At 40.5% G+C, this 18,460-nt stretch overlaps 1 protein-coding gene across 5 annotated transcripts in view; it reads right to left on the bottom strand.

Annotated features, from left to right (window-relative positions):
• The window catches only part of ASAH2 (N-acylsphingosine amidohydrolase 2), a 94,717-nt gene that overhangs the window by 9,656 nt on the left and 66,601 nt on the right, over positions 1 to 18,460 (bottom strand). For all 5 annotated transcript variants that reach the window (XM_082721086.1, XM_082721087.1, XM_082721088.1 and 2 more), the window contains 8 exons: positions 17,894 to 17,998; positions 17,676 to 17,757; positions 11,416 to 11,531; positions 10,247 to 10,341; positions 8,607 to 8,646; positions 7,739 to 7,834; positions 4,345 to 4,440; positions 2,114 to 2,260 (listed from right to left, as the gene is read on the bottom strand). In XM_082721086.1, coding sequence (XP_082577212.1) covers positions 2,114 to 2,260; positions 4,345 to 4,440; positions 7,739 to 7,834; positions 8,607 to 8,646; positions 10,247 to 10,341; positions 11,416 to 11,531; positions 17,676 to 17,757; positions 17,894 to 17,998 — 777 coding nt within the window. The remainder of the gene's footprint in view (positions 1 to 2,113; positions 2,261 to 4,344; positions 4,441 to 7,738; positions 7,835 to 8,606; positions 8,647 to 10,246; positions 10,342 to 11,415; positions 11,532 to 17,675; positions 17,758 to 17,893; positions 17,999 to 18,460) is intronic.

The following is an 18,460-nucleotide window of genomic DNA, read 5'->3' as shown; positions in this document are numbered from 1 at the left end:
CCTAGTAAGCTCCTGAGTTCTGTCAGCCTGTTCCAGTACGTTGTTTAGCCCAAGGTCGGGCTCCTGGGAATCTCCAATTTGTAGCCAATCAGTCAGGAACAGAGGTGACAACTTGGATTCACCACTGGCATCTGAATTGTGGGAGGCGGTGGGAGTGGAGGGATACAGTCTTGCGGGACTGAGCCCTTAACCTGTGAAGTAAATGCCAACGCCAAGCAGATAGTGTCAGAATTGAACTGAATTACAGGACACCAAGCTGATGTCTGCAGAGAATTGGAGAACTGCTTGGTGTGGGGGAAATATCTACACATACTGCTGCTGCCAGAAGTACTGAAAGGAGGGAGTGCAGAAAGGAAATTCAGAATTCTTTTTCCTTTTCAATTCCCTAAAACAACTACTAGGAAAATAATAAAAAATATATAGTAAAACAACAACAACAACAACAACAACAAAAAACCCAGAAGAATTAAAAAAGGTACACTAACACGTAAAAAGAACCTTAGCTTCCATTTTAAGAAATGAGAAGAAGAAAATAAAATTTAGGCAGTCAGAAGAAAGAATATAAAACACCAGAGCAAAAATCATTGCATTTGAAATAGGAAAAATGATAGATAAAATCAAGGAAGCTAAAAGCCAGCTCTCTGGAGACACAAATTGTCAAAATCATGAAGAAAGAAGGGTCATTGTTGTTGACCCTATAGAAATAAAAAGGATTGTAAGAACATATTGTGAACTTTATCCAAACAAATTAGACAACTTACATAAAACAAGCAACTTCCTAGGAAGATGCAAATTTTTAGGAAGATGCAGATTCCTCAAGACAAACTAAATGCCAGGAGAGATACATAATGACTCAAGAAAAGAAAAAAAAAGAAAAAGAAAGAAAGTCTGAATAGGCTTATGATAAGTAAAGAAATTGGAGCAGTAAATAAAAATTTTGCCAGAAAGACAAGCATAAGTCCATGTGGCATTGCTGATAAACCTGACTGAACATTTAAAGAAGAAATAACACCAGTATTTTCCATGAACCTCCAGAAAACACAGGAGGAAACACTTGCTAACTCATTCTTTGATCCCAATATTATCCTGACACCAAGGGCAACAAAGAGAACATGCGAAAAGAAGATTGCAAATGTCCCTCATGGGCATGAGTATAAATAAAACTTCAGCAAAATATTAACAAACCCAATTCAACAACAGATAAAAAAAAGATTCTATACCATTAAGGAAGGGTATTTATTTAGTATCTGAAAATAAACTAATGCAATATACTACCTTAATAGAATAAAAGGCAAAATCTTACATGATCACCTGAGCAGACATGAAAGCATTTGGAACAAATCCAACACCCATACTTCATTAAAAAAACAACAAACAAACAAACAAAAATAACTTGGCATACAAGAGAACTTTCTCAACTTGATTGATTAAAGTCCTTTATAAAAATGCTAAAGAAAACATCGTACTTAACAACTGAGTCCTCTTCCTCCTGATTAGAAACAAGAGAAGGACGCCCAGCCTCACAACATGTCTTCTACACTATACGGTAGACTCCAGTGCATTAAGGAAACAAAAATTAAAAGCCTCCAGAAAAGAAATCCACAAAGAAGCAAGTAAGCTTGCTTCTATTCACAGATGACATGGTAGTGTATGTAGGAACTTCTAAGGGATCCACATCCCCCACCCAAAATCTCGTGGGACTAATAAATGATTTAGCAAAGTGGAAGGACACAAGGTCAACATACAATTGTAGTAGTTCAAGTCCTGCCTCATTGCTACGTGCTTTTCCTGTCCTTGATCTAAGAGAACTTTCTGAGCTCTAGTAAATGGTTCCACGACCAACAATTTGAGACAAAAAGAAGCACTTGGATTTTAGAAATTTGATTTTACATCATCACCACCTGGAAAATAAGTATTTCCCCATTTCCACGTCTGCGGAGCTCTGCAGTGTCAAGAACAACCATTATCAATTTGTTAGGACTTATCATTGCTAACAGCAACTTATCATCGTCTATAGCATGATGAGAAGCAGGGGTTGACATTAGACAGTGTCTTTTTCCCATCCTCAGACACAGGTTTCTGGAAGATTCCAAGATCTCTTGGGGAGTCTTACCACTCTGTATGTAGGTTGCGCGGGCTGCAGAACATCCCCAAAATTTTTGCCTATCGGTGTTCTATCCGCAATATTAGGAATTAAGGAGGCTATCAGTTGTTTGAAAAATGGAGGCTCTGGACCTCTGCTCAGGTTGGCTACTGTATCCTAGAACAGAGAGCATCTGCTTAAGGACCACACAATGTAGAGTCAAAGCCCCTTTCCCCAGGCCGCCACCTCCCAGAAATGCCTTCATTAAAGGAAACATGCACACACACACACACACACACACACACACACACACACACACAGAGCCTCTCTCTAAGAGATAAAAGCTTAACAAAATGTGGGGCAACTTTGCTAAAATGTGAGTCTAGATGTCCTCAATTTAAACTTTTGTCACTAGGGGAAAGTTTGGGTCATAGATAGCACTTTCACTACCCCAGACCATGCAGTCCTGAGATCAGAGTGTAAATACTATACAAGTTTAGATTCTGGGACAGTCATTTTTCCACTATGTGACTTTAGATAGGAGCCTAACACATGGTCACCCTTTGTACCATGACATCGTGATTATTCTTTTGATTTTTAAAATGTGCTGAGCCTCTCTTACCCAAAGTCAATACCAAGCTTTATTTCCCCCTAGATCCTTCTCTGTGCTAATTAAAAAAATATATAATAAATATACTTTTAACTTAAAAATTAAGATCTGCATATGCCCTGACTGGGTTAATCTATGTTTTCCACAAAATTTGTGATCTTTAATGGTGTCATTACAACATTGATCTCAAATTTTAAGGAATCCTTCATAATAGACATCGAGCCATACTTTAATAATTTAATCTTTTCAACAGCCATAACATCGATTTGCTGGCCTTCCCTTTCCACAAATGGGAACGTAAGCTGGGAGATACTCAGTATTCTTTTTCGAGATCTCATAGCTAATCTTAGAGAGAGAACCATAACACTGGCTATGACACAAATATCTAAAATTCACAAAATGAATCACACTTTCTCCCTACGTGTCACTATAAAACTTGAAGACTATTTCTGTGGGAGGAACTGTAGACATACAGTCATAATGCAAGTGAAGTCTGAGCCTATCCCTTGGGATGGGTTATAGATTTATACCTTACTGTGTGATCAGAATATTCTAGGAGGAGTTACAGCTCTCATGATAAAAATGAAAGCAGTTCTACTTTGGTTAAAAAAAAAAAAAAAAAAAAAAAAAGATCAGACCTAAAATGGAGAGGAATGCTATGATAAAACAATCATCAGACAATGAAAATACATCTTCAGTAGATACCCTGTAGTGAAATTTCCTATGGTCAGCAATTAGGTGGAGGCATATGGAATTGCCAATGTTCCATTGTTTCAATCCACAGAAGCAGCTGTATCATTTGTTTCCACTCGATCTAACCAAGCTCTTTCTCTGAAAGGGCTTTGTTGTCTTTGCTATGCGGCAATTGTGTCCCAGGCTTTACTGGGGCTTACAGTGTATTATATAAAGATCTGCCAATGATTTTAAGCCCTTTTTCCTGCCTACTGGCTCATCTGCTGAGGCCAGAGTCAACTTCATTGATACCTGCACCTCCAGAGAAAGAGGTCCACAGGTGGGGGTGCTTCTAATTCAGCGTGTTGAGGTGTATATATTCTAGTTCAATGCAAAGTGTACACATTGCACAGTTACACTCCATCATCTCTCAGCCTCTAGTGATCACAGCAACTGCCTTATTTTTAAGCCACCAAGAAAGTAAAAACATGTCACTGATTATAATCATTAATTTCCTCTGATGAGAAGATGCATCCTTGTTTCAGAGATGCTGCACTATGGGAAATCGGCTTCTCAGAAGAATGACCTGCTCAACTCATGAAGTGATTGGAGAGACTCTGGCCAGGACTGGAGAACATTGGTCCAGCCCCTGGCTACAGTTAGAATAAGCCCAATGACTCGCATCTCCAAACCACTTCACTCATCTGAAAGATGGAGAGAAAATGATACCTCCATACTTTCACAGGATGATCACGAAGATAATATGAGATAATATATGTGAACAAAGCTGTCGCCATGGGGAGACACTAATGGCATCGGACTTCACTAATGGTTTTGTTTCTTAGAGATACTTTGTAGCTACTAACTTTTGAAGTACAAATGGTTTGAAAGAAACTGAACATTGGAAGCTCAGGTTTTCTTCTGTTTCACTCTGCATCTCCCTGCTCCCAAGACACACATGCATACGAGTTTTGATTACCGTAGCAATGGCCTTAGCAAGGCCTCGGAAGAGCTGGATATACGCGGACAGAGTGTGTGGTCCATAAATTGTAGATGCTGCCTCATACCGCTGAGCCTGCAGGAGATACAGCACCGAGTCTTACACCATTCTGTGTGTCTCCACACATTCGCAGAGGTGCAATGTCTTAGAGGAGGGGTGTGAGGGATATGAGGTTGGACATTTCCACTTACCAGCTAAAATAAATGGCTCCCATTAACTGCTAAAGACAATGGGCTCTCTTGGTTTATACCATTTGGAATGTCAGTCTATCTAATCTGAGAGAGGGGAATAGCTCTTAGCTTAAGTCTATCTTAAGTCTATCTTAAAATATAAATGCTGGCCTTCAAGGAGCATAGCAAGATGGAAAAAAAATAAGGGAAGTGAGGGTCTCAGTAACTCCTGGGGAAATTGGGCGTTGATGGTACTGTCTGGAGAAGGACATTTAACCATCACACAGTTATAAAACCAAACAAGTTACAACTCCTTACACTGAACAGCGAGCCTCTTGTTGTTCCACAGGAATCCCAGACTCATTGCCGCAAAGACACCTGTTCTCCCTGCGACGTCCATCATCCCAGTGAATGCCAACCTTCCGCCATCTTAGACTCTTCCCTCTCCCTCATCCTATATTCTGGAAGTCTCCAAGTGACCATTACTTGGAATCTCTTGAATTCTTTCATTTTCCTCTGTCTCCCCTGATCTTACTGTGGCCAAACTCTTGGCTCTCAACCAGATAATAAGGACAACTTCCTAATCAGTTCTCAGCCCCCACACCTGCCCTTCTAATTTGTTTTTCAACACTGTCATCCTAGTGACCTTTTTAAAATCAAAATTTGATCAGAACATTCCTTCCTTGGAATTCTACTGCCATTTTCCAAAACGACCTCCTTCCTTATTGAGGTCAAGCTTTGTAGCAGAGCATAAAAGATGCTCTACCAACGAAAACCTCCCCATCAACCAGCTCTCATCTCCCTACTCTCAACTACTCATGGCCCCTCAAACATACTAACTCAGCACCCCCAGACCACTGCATGTCCAGCTTCTTCCTTATGGGATTCCTCCCTCACTTTTATTTCCCTAACTAGTCCTATTCATTCTTAAGAACTTAGACAAGGGTTACATCTTCCCAAAAATCTGCAAGTCTCCATTCTCAAACACCCAATAAAGACGAGTGCACTTTCTCTTTCTTTTCCTATTACCTTATACATCCCTTTTATAGCAATGAGATTAACTGTTCTGCCTTTCACTAGATCCTAAATCCTAGTACTCTTGAGGGTAGGGGCATATTTTTACTTATTGTTATGCCCAAATAGTGCCTAGTACAGTATCTGTCTCAACCCATGTCTGTTGGATGAAGTAGTGAATAAATTAATATTAATCCTTGAAGGAACATGTCCCTGAGAGACGTTGTAGGCGTTCCTAACCTTATTTGTGCCCTGGACTCCTATGGCATTCTGTGGGGCCTGTGCACCCCTCTCAGAGTAAATGTTTCTAAATGTATAAAATGAAATACATTGTTGACAAAGGAAATGAATCAGACTGAAATATATTTAATCAAAGAAAAATAAACCATGTTTGTGATAAGATAATGTTTGAAGAATAATGTTTGTCCGTCTTTACTGAACAAGAAGTAATGTTTGTGCTTCTTTACTGAGTAACAAGATCTAGTAGCAGATCTAGTAACTACTATGATTCTAAAATAGTGATGAGAGGGGAGTTGTTTCCAAATCTGCAATAACTCTCTGTGATGTAAAAAGTATCTGTGGTTCCTGTTGGTGACAAAATCAGAGCTACTGTTAATATCATTGCCATTTGTTACCTACATTCCTAATTGAAGGAAATTCTACATAAGAGTTACAGAGAAATGAAAAAAATGGATAAATGAAAAGTATTCTCATCCAAGTTTGCCTCAGTTAAGAACCTTTGTTCAAGAGAATTTCCTAGAAGGCAGAGAATTTCAGGAAAGTCAACAGAGAGTCACAGGGCAGATGCCACTGTTGGCATCATGGGACATTTGTAAAAAATTAGATTGTATGCCTCTGTCTGGACTGCCAAGAGATTCAAGCAGATGTATCAGCAAACATGAACTATGGGAACTAGACAGTTCCCTTGCTTCTGACAACTACTGTTAAAAAGTCAAGCAGAGGGGCACCTGGGTGGTTCAGTGGGTTAAGCCACTGCCTTCGGCTCAGGTCATAATCTCAGGGTCCTGGGATCGAGTCCCGCATCGGGCTCTCTGCTCAGCGGGGAGCCTGCTTCCTCCTCTCTCTCTCTGCCTCTCTGCCTACTTGTGATCTCTCTCTGTCAAATGAATAAAATAAAAAATCTTTAAAAAAAAAAAAGTCAAGCAGAGTCAATTATCATATGGTTTCACCTACTTGTGGAGCATAACAAATAACATGGAGGACATCGGGAGAAAAAGAGGAGAAGGGAGTTGGGGTAAATTGGAAGGGGAGGTGAACCATGAGAGACTATGGACTCTGAAAAACAATCTGAGGGTTTTGAAGGGGCGGGGGGTGGGAGGTCGGGGTACCAGGTGGTGGGTATTATAGAGGGCACGGATTGCATGGAGCACTGGGTGTGGTGCAAAAATGATGAATACTGTTATGCTGAAAATAAAAAATAAATTAATTTTAAAAAATTTTTAAAGTTAAAAAAAAAAAAAGGTACTTGGGGACACCTGGGTGGCTTAGACACCTGCGTGGCTCAGCAGGTTAAGCCTCTGCCTTCGGCTAGGGTCATGATTCTAGGGTCCTGGGATGGAGCTCTGAATCGGGCTCTCTGCTCAGCCAGGAACCAGCTTCCCCCTCTCTCTCTGCCTGCCCCTCTGCCTACTTGTGATCTTTCTCTCTCTGTCTGTCAAATAAATAAATAAAATATTTAAAAAAAAAAAAGTACTTGAGCTACTGTCTGCACTATTTGCAATCAAAGAAACATCACCTCTCCTAAATTCTATGAGACTTTGTTTCTTAATTTATGTCATGGATATAATAAAACCCTACTCCAGGGCTTGTTGTGAAGATGACTGAAGATAATATTTGCAAAGTGCTGAGCTAGTACATTCAATAAATAGTAGTATTAGTGGGAGTTTCTCTGCTTCAGGCACTAGAAGCACTATGGACAGTACCCCTGATGAAATACTTTATTTCAAAAAAAGTCGACATCAGTAAGACCTGAATTCTGACTTGAACTTGGAAAGGGCAAACCTAGAATGCCCCAATACAACCTCTGGCTTATCATCTTCTCCTCTTTCCCAAAACAAAAGCATCTCTCAAAAACACCATTAAGAAAGTCTAGAAGGAAAACCTGCATTTGACACAAGAATCTTGATGAGGGGGTAGTTCATCTAAACACCGAGAACTTTCCACTTTACCTGGTATTCTTCAAAGGTGGTAATATAATGTGTGTACACATTGCACAGACCCGAAATCACGATGGTCATATTCTCCATCCCATTGGTTGCAAATTCCTAGTGGGGGAAAGGTAGAGCCCGATAAAATTACTCTCCATTGTAATGTACATTGTCAGCCCAGTTAAACTTAACATATGCTCCTAGATGGGAGCAGTGGTGGTGGAGGGTGTCTCTCCTAACATCACTCATAATGATCAGAACTGCCAACAAATGTAGAAGTACAGTGAGTCCTTGAGGAAAAGTTAGAGCCATAACTACACTACAGTTGGGCAAATCGATGGACCTGTGAACATCTTAGTGATAACATTTGCAGGTGGAGAATCGTCTTATTACTGAATGACAGATATTTTATCCATCTCCTAAATGGATACTAACTAACCATAGTAGTTATTTCCAACTCCAAGTAATAAGATCTCTATTGATTATGTCATTCTAGAACCACTTGCAATGTTTCCTGAATATAAATAAATAGAGATAAGATCCAGAACTCTTAACATGTGTTAGATTTTATTTAGACAGGACTTCATGATATTAAAGTACTTATGGTGATTTGGTATTTAATCCATAAAACCATCATCAATTTCTAAATTGTTAATATATAAAGAGCAATAAATTATTTAAACCTGATTCTAGTTCCCTTATAATCTTTAAGCTTGTTCTTATACCACTAATATTTCATATTCACCTCTAGGTATTACTTTCAGGAACTGTGAAACTCTGGTCATCTCAGCAAAGATTAATTTAAAAGGTATCAGATTACAGGAATAAGGGAATTTTTTTCTCTTCATCAAATAAAAGTCATAGACATTTAATTTCATTTTTAACTTACAGCTTGAACTGCCTCTCGAAGTCTCCGTCCAGACATGGTCCTGAGTCAAGAAAACAGATTTATCTAAGTGTTTTCCTACTCAGATTGTATGCAAAAAATACAGGAAAAACTCAGAGTGAGAGACGGGTGTGATCCTGGCTCATAATACTATATGGTAAGTTTCATAGGAGCTCTACGGCAAAGCAAAGCAAAAATTGAGCTTTTTGTCCCTAACTGTCTTATCTTGAAAATAAATCCTGTACTGAAAACAGACAACTTGTAGGGGGAAAGGGAATCAATAAATACCCCTGGCAAAGACCATAATCATTTTCCATTCTTTGTTTCAGCAGAAGTAAACTGTTCATGTTCTATGTTAGTAAAAACAGAGGCAGGTAGAGAGTGCCTCGCTCCTGCCTAGGAAGAATGTATCATTTCTTTCCTTCATCAAAACCTTCAATAAAACAGAGCACTTACTAAAGAAGAGGCCCACTTCAAAATGCTAAGGATTCAACAGGAGGAAACTTACATCCCAGAGAGGAAGGTGGTCAGCAAGCAAATATAAGAAGTGAGAGGACAGCAGGTGCTATGGGAAATGTAAGGCAGGGTAAGGATGACAGGGGGTGGTGGTTGTTCTTGTGATGAGGAGGCCAGTGCTAATGCTGTGGGAATATGGCTGTGATGGTGGTAATGGTGGAGGTGGCGACGGTGGTAAGGACAGTGTCCTATGTCAGTATGAAGAGCATCTCTGTTAGAGATCCAAGCCGAGAACCGAAGGAATAGAAGAGCCGGCTGTGGTGACGAAAGGAGGCTAAGTGTTTCAGGCATAAGGACAGAAGTTCATAAGCCCTAAAACAGGAGCATACTTGAAGCAGTGCAATGAAGCCAAGGTGGCTGAAGGGGGGAGGTGAGTAAGGGGGAGATGGTTATGAAATCAGATCAGAGAGGTTGCACAGGGAAAATCTCAATGGGGCCCTTGCAAGATGTTGTAAGGGTTTAAGAATTTACCCAGAGTAAGATGGGAAGCCATTGGAAGATTCTGAGCTCTGGCTAAACTTGGGTTTTGAAGGGATTTCCCTGACTGCAGTATTGAAAAAAGGCTATAGAGGAGTAAAGGGAGAAAGCAAGCAGGTGAAACGGGAGGTGATGGCGGTAACCTATGGGAAAGCTAATGGTGGCTGGGCGGAATGTGCAAAATTCGCTGTGACACTGAAAGTGGGAGAAATTGAAAAGCAAGAGAATTCAGCAATGACTCCAAGGTTTAGAAAGATATAAATGGGCTACTTACTGAAACAGAGAAGACTGCTTAAGGAGCAGATTTCAATCTTTCCTGCTTCTAATACTTCAACTGTTTCCAGTATCTGTATTTTGATACTACTTCAAGTCTTTCTGCTGACATAGTAATGCATATCATTTACATTTGCAAGCAGTTTTTCAAATGTTTATTTGCTACAATTTACCCACTAGAAATACACAGAGAAAGATTTACTCTTCAGAGGCGCACCACCGAAAAAGGGCTGAAATATTTGTCACTGTTGCCAAAATGGCAGCGTGAGATACAAAGGAGTGAGTTCAGCATTATGGCCCGTGAGAAGAAGCAATTCCAACAGAAACACATACACTATGATTACATTTTTAACTACAGAATAACAAAGGAGACTTACGTAAACTCCCCAGGGATGGCAGTTATGGCCAAGTACCCAATCGTGACAATCTGAACATCAACAATATCTGGGTGCCAGGGGTGAGGTTTTGTCAACTAAAAACCCAAAACATGAAAACTGTGTTAGGGATGTTGTTCTTTCTATGGGCAAAAGACAGAAGATGCTCACACAAGTTCCTTTATGGATAAAAGGATTGACAATGTGTCCAGTTCTTTTGGGTGCTTTAGCCTATCAGCACAGATCTTCTATCTAATGAATGAGATAGTATGGGATACTCAAACTGGTCATAACATAAGGATCTCAGATGCATTCACCTGACTTCCTTCCTCATCAATGAAGTTGTTGGTGGATCTGGCGTCCTAGAATCACAATGTGTAACAGGTAACCAAGGGTTCTCTTGGAGCACCGTGGTGACCATCCTTGCCAAGATGGATATATAATTCTACATTTGGAACAGCTTAACTTAATCATTATTCTTTGGATTCTCATAGTACTTTAAATTTGCAGTTACCAAGTTTTGCCTTACTCTCCCAAGTTTTCTCCAAGACAATCTACCCTTTTCCATAGTCAGATTCTTGTAGAAGCTCTCCCTTGATTCCTTCCTTTCCTCTTTCTTTTTCCTGAAGAATTTCAATTGAATCTTAGGGGGAAAAAACTCAAAAATATTTTCTACATCAGTAATTTATATTACAAACACTGACACAACCTTTTGATGTTTAGAATGTAAAAAATCCATGGTTCAAAGGGAGTATTAAAAGACTATTGCTTTAGTTGATCGTGTTGTCTGAGTTGTGAGAAAATTGAGATAAGAACATGTCCTTTTTTTTTTTTATGACCTGAGGATGTTTTCCTCTGCAGAGAATTATATATGAACTCCTATCCTGGAGTAAACAAGAATGAATCCTGAATAAGATATATGTTGATCACAAATTCTTCCTTTACTACTATTTTCACCATTCTAGCTATCTATCATGAATTTTAAGTTGCAATACTTAATAATAATACCCCTTATGCTTTAGATTCTTAACATAAATATTTTCAATGTTAAAAATTTGATGTGGGAATGTCTAAATAAGAACTCTGTCCATAAGATCTATCATTTGTCTCTGACAAGTTATGTTTTAAAATAACAATATACTAATTTTACCATGATAGTCAAAATGCATTACCTCTCCAGTGTGAAGGAGGATTGGCTTTGGTTTATGACATTCTTTGATTTCTTCAGATGGTTTGCCCAGGATTTGATCCCGAAGAGTGTCCCAAAATGGATCCCCTACTGTTGTCCCTATTTAGGAATGTTAGGATTAGTGTGATTCCAACCCTCTGAACAATGCCATCACTTTGACAAATGTACAACAATGCCTTTATTGCAAAGATTTTATTAAGGTTGTTGTCCAGTAATTCCAAACAGTATGAATAATAGAAGAGGTAAAATTTCCTGTACATCCTAAAATAGGAGTCATTATTGAATTAGATCCCTGTTGTGGCTGATAGAATATTTTTTTCAATGACCTTAAAGTTTTGTTTCCATTGCTCTTCCTCATCCATGTTGCAAAGAAAAATAATACACTATAATTAACTGTAGATCTAGGAATGAAATCACCTTTCCCATTTGAAAAACTAAAAATGACACCCCCAACTTGAAGTACTGATTGCTCAGCTTATGGTCAGAGGAAGAGGCTCTCTTAACTCCCCACTTATTTATCTACACAAAAATCACACTTAAATGCCATAATCGGGGGGAAGTTCTGTTGACTCTGAAACCTACGAACTTAGAATCTATAATCCATTAGGGAAATATAACAATTATAAACATGCAGGACTTAACAACGGAGCACCAAAATATAAGAAACAAAACTAACAGAGATGGAGGGAGAAAGAGATACTCAACAGTCATGGTTAGAGTATTAATAACCCACTTGCAGTAACAGATGGGACAACCAGTCAGAAGATCAACCATGAAAATGCAAGCAACATGAGAAACCAAGTGGCTGTACCAGGTACCTGCTCGTACCTCCCTCCACACAAGAACATAACAGACACTTCTTAAGCGCCTACGGAACACTGCCTGGGACCGACTGTACACTAGCCATGAAAAAACCCCAATGAACTTTAAAGGGTACACATCATACAAAGTACGTTTTCCAACCACAAAGTAATGAAACTAGGAATAAATAACAGAAGAAAATTTAGGAAATTCACAAATATGTGGAAATTAAGCAACACGATCATAAACAGTGGTCAAGGAGGAAATTAAAAGAAAATATGAAAACACTTTTAGAGAAATACAAATAAAGACACCGTATACCAAGACTTATGGGAAGCAGCAAAAGAAGTGCTTAGAGAGAAATTTATAGTGTTAATGCCCATATTAAGAAAAAAAGGGGATAGGGACCTAGCAAGAAGGAAAAGAAAATAGAAGCCTTTGTCACCCCACAGAAAAACCACAATTAGCGGCTCACAAATGAAGGTAGTCCCAGGAGGGCTCTAGAGTCCAGTTAGGAACCTATAGCACAAAACATGGAATAATCACCTAGAAAGGACCCCTGGAAGGATTAACTTAGCTGAAACAGTGAGGATCAAAGAAGTGCAGAGACTCTTGGTCTCAGCTACATGGTCGATGCCGTCCCAGCATCCAGTGGCTGCTCCGTGGAGGACCCCAGCAGTCCCTGCCACTACACAGCCCCCCCTGACAAACAAAGACCCCAGCAGCCTGCTCCATGAAGGACACCAGCAACTTTCACGACTTAAGTCACCAAGAGCCATCACTGCCATCACCACCACCATGGACTGCCCCCTGCCCCAGAGGATGAGCTGTTGCTTCCTCACCCATTAGGAGCTTCTACACACCACCCTGGGTACAGGTTTGCAGCCCCCACCCCCAAGTGCCCCTGTTTGCAGAGCTCCACCTGCTCCATCCACACCCATGTCAGAATCCAACGTTGCGGGAGCACCACATGTGACTGTGCTCCAGACCCTGGATCGGGAACTGCTCGGTATGTACTTGAATCCTAGCACCAGAGCCACCGCTGAGGGCTATCCTGGACCCCGACCCACTGTCCTCAGCAAGCTCCTGCACTCCAATCCCCAGCTGCACGGCTGCTCCATATGTACCCACAACTCGGGTGCAGAGTCTCTACTGCTGCTGGAGAGCCCGTGGCCCGGACCCTGGAGCTACCCTTGCTCTACGAGCGCCTCTGCTCCAGATCGCAGACCTGTCACTGACCCATGGGCATCAGCCCTCAGGGCCTCTGCTACTGTAAGGGCACCCACAAGCCCGACCAAACCCCAAGAGAGAGCTCCTCGGCCATGACACTCCCAGTGGGGAAAGAGATCAGGAGGATTTCAGCAGCAGCCTGGAGATCCCAAGAGCACGGATGGCAGCTGCAGACATTTGAGGACGCCAGGGCCTTGGCGTTTGAAGACCTATGTGATCTTCACCGGTGCTGAACTAAGCTAAAAAGGACTGTATGGACACTACGCCACTTGCCCTACCCTGGATCTGGAACTACCACGGCTCACCCATCCTATATCCCTGCACACCCCCGTGGGTAAAGGTCCTTCCCCTGACAACCAGTTTGCAAAGTCTAAAAGAGGTGGCTTTATCCAATATACAGACAAAATTCCAGGCTCCAAGAAACAGCAGAAATCAAGGAAACGACACCACCGTTGGAACACAATAGTTTTCCAATAATGGATCCCCCCAAAATGGAGATCTATGACAAATCATTTGAAATAATTTTTCAAAAGATTTTACTTATTTATTTGAGAGAGAGAGAGAGCACAAGCAGGGGAAAGGAGCAGAGGGAGAGGGAGAAGCACACTTCCCACTGAGCCAGGAGCCTGGTGGGAGGCTCGATCCTAAGACCCTGACACTGTGACCTGAGCCGAAGGTAGAGGCTTCACTGACTGAGCCACCCAGGCGCCCCTTGAAATAATTTTTTTTTTTTTAAGAAAGCTCAACAACTAGAAGAGAACACAGTTAGACAACAAAACCAAGAAAATAATATAGGAACAAAATGAGAAGTTCAATAGAGAGACAAAAATCATTAAAAAGAATAGAAATTTTGAAGCTGAAGAATATAGTGAATGACATGACAACACAGTCAGGTACACCAACAGCCGATCTGATCAAGCAGAAGAAATTATCTGTCAATTCAAAGACAAGTTATTTGAAATTACTCAATCAGAGGAAGAAAATAAAAATAAAAAAGAGTGAAGGAAGCCTACATGAATTATGGAACAGAAAATGCTAAAGGGAGTTCTTCAAACTAGAATACAAGGATACTAATGGTACATAAAAGATATGAAAGTATAAATCTCACCGGTAAAGGTAAGTACATAATTAAATTAAGAATACACTAATAGATGGGATTGGGAGGGAGACAAACCATAAGTGACTCTTAATCTCACAAAACAAACTGAGGGTTGCTGGGGGGAGGGGGTTTGGGAGAAGAGGGTGGGATTATGGACATTGGGGAGGGTATGTGCTTTGGTGAGTGCTGTGAAGTGTGTAAACCTGGTGATTTACAGACCTGTACCCCTGGGGATAAAAATATATGTTTATAAAAAATAAAAATTAAAAAAAATAAAAATAAATAAAAATAAAAGTTGTATCTATGAAGTAAAAAAAAAAAAAAAGAATACACTAATACGTTAATGGTAGTATATAAATCACTAAACTCTAGTATGAAGTTTAAAAGACAAAAGTATTAAAAATAACTAAAGCTAAGGGCACTTGGGTGGCTCAGTCATTACGTGTCTGCCTTTGGCTCGGGTCATGATCCCAGGGTCCGGGGTTTGAGCCCTGCTTTGGGCTCCTTGCTCAGCGGGAAGCCTGCTTCTCCCTCTCCCACTCCCCCTGCTTGTGTTCCCTGTCTTGTTGTCTCTCTCTCTCTCTCTGTCAAGAAATAAATAAAAATATTTTTAAAAATAAAAAATGAAAAAGTAAATAACTAAAGCTACAATAATCTGTTAATGGATATATAATGTAAAAAGATGCAAATTATGACATCAAAAAACATAAGATATGAGAAGAGGAAATAAAAGGATAGCTTTTGCATGCAATCAAAGTTACGTTATCAGCTTAAAATAGACTCAATCCTTCTCAAACTCCTTCCAAAAATTGGATAGGGAAGACTACTCCACAACTTGTTTTGCAAGACCAGCGTCATCCTGATATCAAAGCCAGGTAAGATACTACAAAAATAGAAAATTTTAGGATGATATCCCTGAGGATTATAGAAGAAAAATCCCAAACAAAATACTAGCAAACTGAATTTAACAGCAGATTTAGAGGATCAAACACCAGATCAAGTGATCTGGGTAGTTCAAAATATGCAAATAAATAAATATGACACACCCTATTAATAGAGTTCAAAATAAAAATCAGATGATCAATTCTGTAGGTACAGAAAAAGCACTTGACAAAAGCGAACATCCTTCCATGTTAAAAACTGGACATATTGGGTGTCATATAATAAAAGTCATGTATGACAATCCCACACTCAACAGTGAGAGGTTGAAAGTTTCCCCACTGAGATTAAGAGCAAGATAAGAGTGCCCACTCTCACCACTCCTGTTCAGTGTAGCATACAACTTCTCCACCACTTAAAATTTAAAAACCAGTGTTCTCTGTTTACCCATTAATGTTGGGATCCATATTTCGTTTTACAAGCTTTTCCCTGTTTTTAGGTTCGCTTTGGGTTTTTGGCTCTTGAATTTTATTTGTCACCAAGAAAGCTAAGAGTAGACGTTAGTAAATTCCAGTTCTATAATGTCAAGAATTTTAAAAATTTAAATTGGTTAAAAATCCTTCATATTTGAAAAACCTGGACTCGAATATCTTAAACTCTCATTTGTGCTTTCTTCCCCTCCCCCTTTTAGTATAAGGTGTTTATAGGGTGAAAAGTGGGCCTGTCTCAAGCCCTTTCTACCTTATTGATAAGATTCTACTCCTTGCAAAGGAACACAGCAGGCTGGGCATGTTTGGGCATGTTTGCCAAGACTAGGGGCCCATCCCATAGAGTAACATCTTAACATGGGCCATGTTTTAGGGAGAGAGGCCTCTGCCCTTTTCTCTGGTAGAAAACACAACAGTTTCTCTCAGAAGAGGAATGATAGTGTGTCTTCCTGTTAACCAGTCAGCACCCCTGAATCCCCAACTCCGAAAAAGTCATAGCCAGAGCAATAAGGCAAGAAAAAGGAAGAAAAGGCATTGACATTGGAAAGCAACAGTAAAATCATCAGATGGAGAAAAACAAATACTGGAGGTTCTCGCTTCTACGTGGCCAAAAATCATAGAAATGAGAGTAAAATGATGGTTTATCCGGGGCTAGGGTGTGCGGAAGACGGGATTTGTACCTGGGTCAAAGGGCTTAGCCACAGAAAGGAATGAACTACTGATAAATTGTACAACACAGATGAACCTCAAAAGCATGAGCTAACAAATGCCACATTTTTTTAATGATTCCACTTACAGGAAATGTCCAGAATAAGAAATCAGAGAGACAGAAAGATCGGGGACTGCTTAGTTCTGGGGGAGATGAAGGATGGGGGTTGTGAGAGCTAAAGAGTCTGGGGCTGTTTTTTGAGGTGAAGAAAATTCCCTAAAATTGACCATGGGATGGTTACCTATATCTGCAAATATACTAAAAACCACGGAGTTGTACACTTTAAATAGTACATTATACAGTATGTAAATACATCTCAATAAAGCTGTTAAAAATTATTGTTCTAGGAAATCAGACCACCCAGGATGAAATATTACCAGGAAAGATGAGGCAAATGTCTCAAATTGCAACTGTATTCATCAATTTGTCAGTCAACGCTTCCAAAATATAATATATAAAAAGCAGGAATGAAAGAAGCCGAAATGTTTCCTACAGGGGAGACTCAAATATTTTTCCATCTTCCCTACTTCACAGCGCATGTTACTACAGAGATGATCACAATGAAAGTAGGAAGCCTACAATCCTCAGTTATAAATTTGTGGAAATGCACATAGGAAGAGGACTTGGCAGCCTGTGTCTGGGCTCCTGAAGACCTCTGCCTGGAGGACTCTGGGCTTCCGTAAAGGCATTCATTAGCAGACGGCAGAGCGAACTCCTATCATTGAAGGTAAAATGACAACCCCACTCTGTACTCCTCCCAAGTGCACCCTCGTGCCAGATCCGTTAAAAACCATCCATCTGTAGACTGAAATGCAAGGGGAAACTGTCTCCGATTCTGTTTGAATCAATGGAAGCTAAGTTCCAGGAGACACGCATCCCTGGGAAATCTGGATGCTATGGACACACCTGGAAAGCACACACACACCCACATCTAAAGATAACAGTAAAAAACCATAAATGCATGGTGACCATTAGACCCTTCCAAACCCTAAGGCTTCAGAACCTGGAACCACAGATTTCATCCGACAGCACCTTACCCTGCGTAAAATTGAGGCTCCCGAATCCGTCAATGGTCCCAGCCGCAAAACTGTAGCCCAGTGCGGGTTTACATGTTTTTACCTAAAGGTGAGAGTTTTAAAACAACACAAAAATACAAAGTAAACACAAACAAGAAGAAGTTAAACTTCCGGTAAGTCATGAGATCAGACCACAGCTTTACCTCTGGGTCATCATCGTGTGACTCAGTGATACTTACTGTGTGTGTGGAGTTGAGCTGGATGGTGACATCCGTCATATTCACCCACTGATGAGCCGCAACCAGTGGTCCCGTGACCTCCTGGGAGGCGGAGTCATACAGTTCCTAGAAAACCCATGCAGGCCTACTGTTAGTAGCAAAAGAGCTCAAATGAATAGTACCAATTGTGCCCAATAAGTACCATTTGGAGAAGCATCTGTCCACCATGTTTTGTTTTGTCAGCTGCTTAGAAATGGCCACTACCCATGCTGCTCTCTCTGCCCACCCCCATTGCTTCCCAGATGCCCAGCGTCCCTAAGACCTGGACCTGTGTCCACTCCCCCACAAATGGGACAGTCTAGTGATACAGGCTGTGGCACAAAAGTCCTTCCTTGAAAGACAGTCAAGAAAATTTAAGATAAGGAAGAGGCTCTCTTTGCCAGGATGAAAGCATAACCTCAGGGATTCTCCCTCAGAAGCGGGGAGTCCTCTGACAGGGCTGGCACCGAAGGGTGGCCGGAAAGACTCTGCACTCCCCCACCATCCACCCTTTGAGATTCCTCCTTTTTTTCCCTTTTTTTCCTGTAG

The sequence above is a fragment of the Mustela nivalis genome (genome assembly GCF_964662115.1).
Source record: "Mustela nivalis genome assembly, chromosome: 2".
Classification (NCBI taxonomy): Eukaryota; Metazoa; Chordata; class Mammalia; order Carnivora; family Mustelidae; genus Mustela; species Mustela nivalis.
Note: the sequence above shows the minus strand (reverse complement) of the source record. Positions and strands in the feature narration are given on the sequence as shown.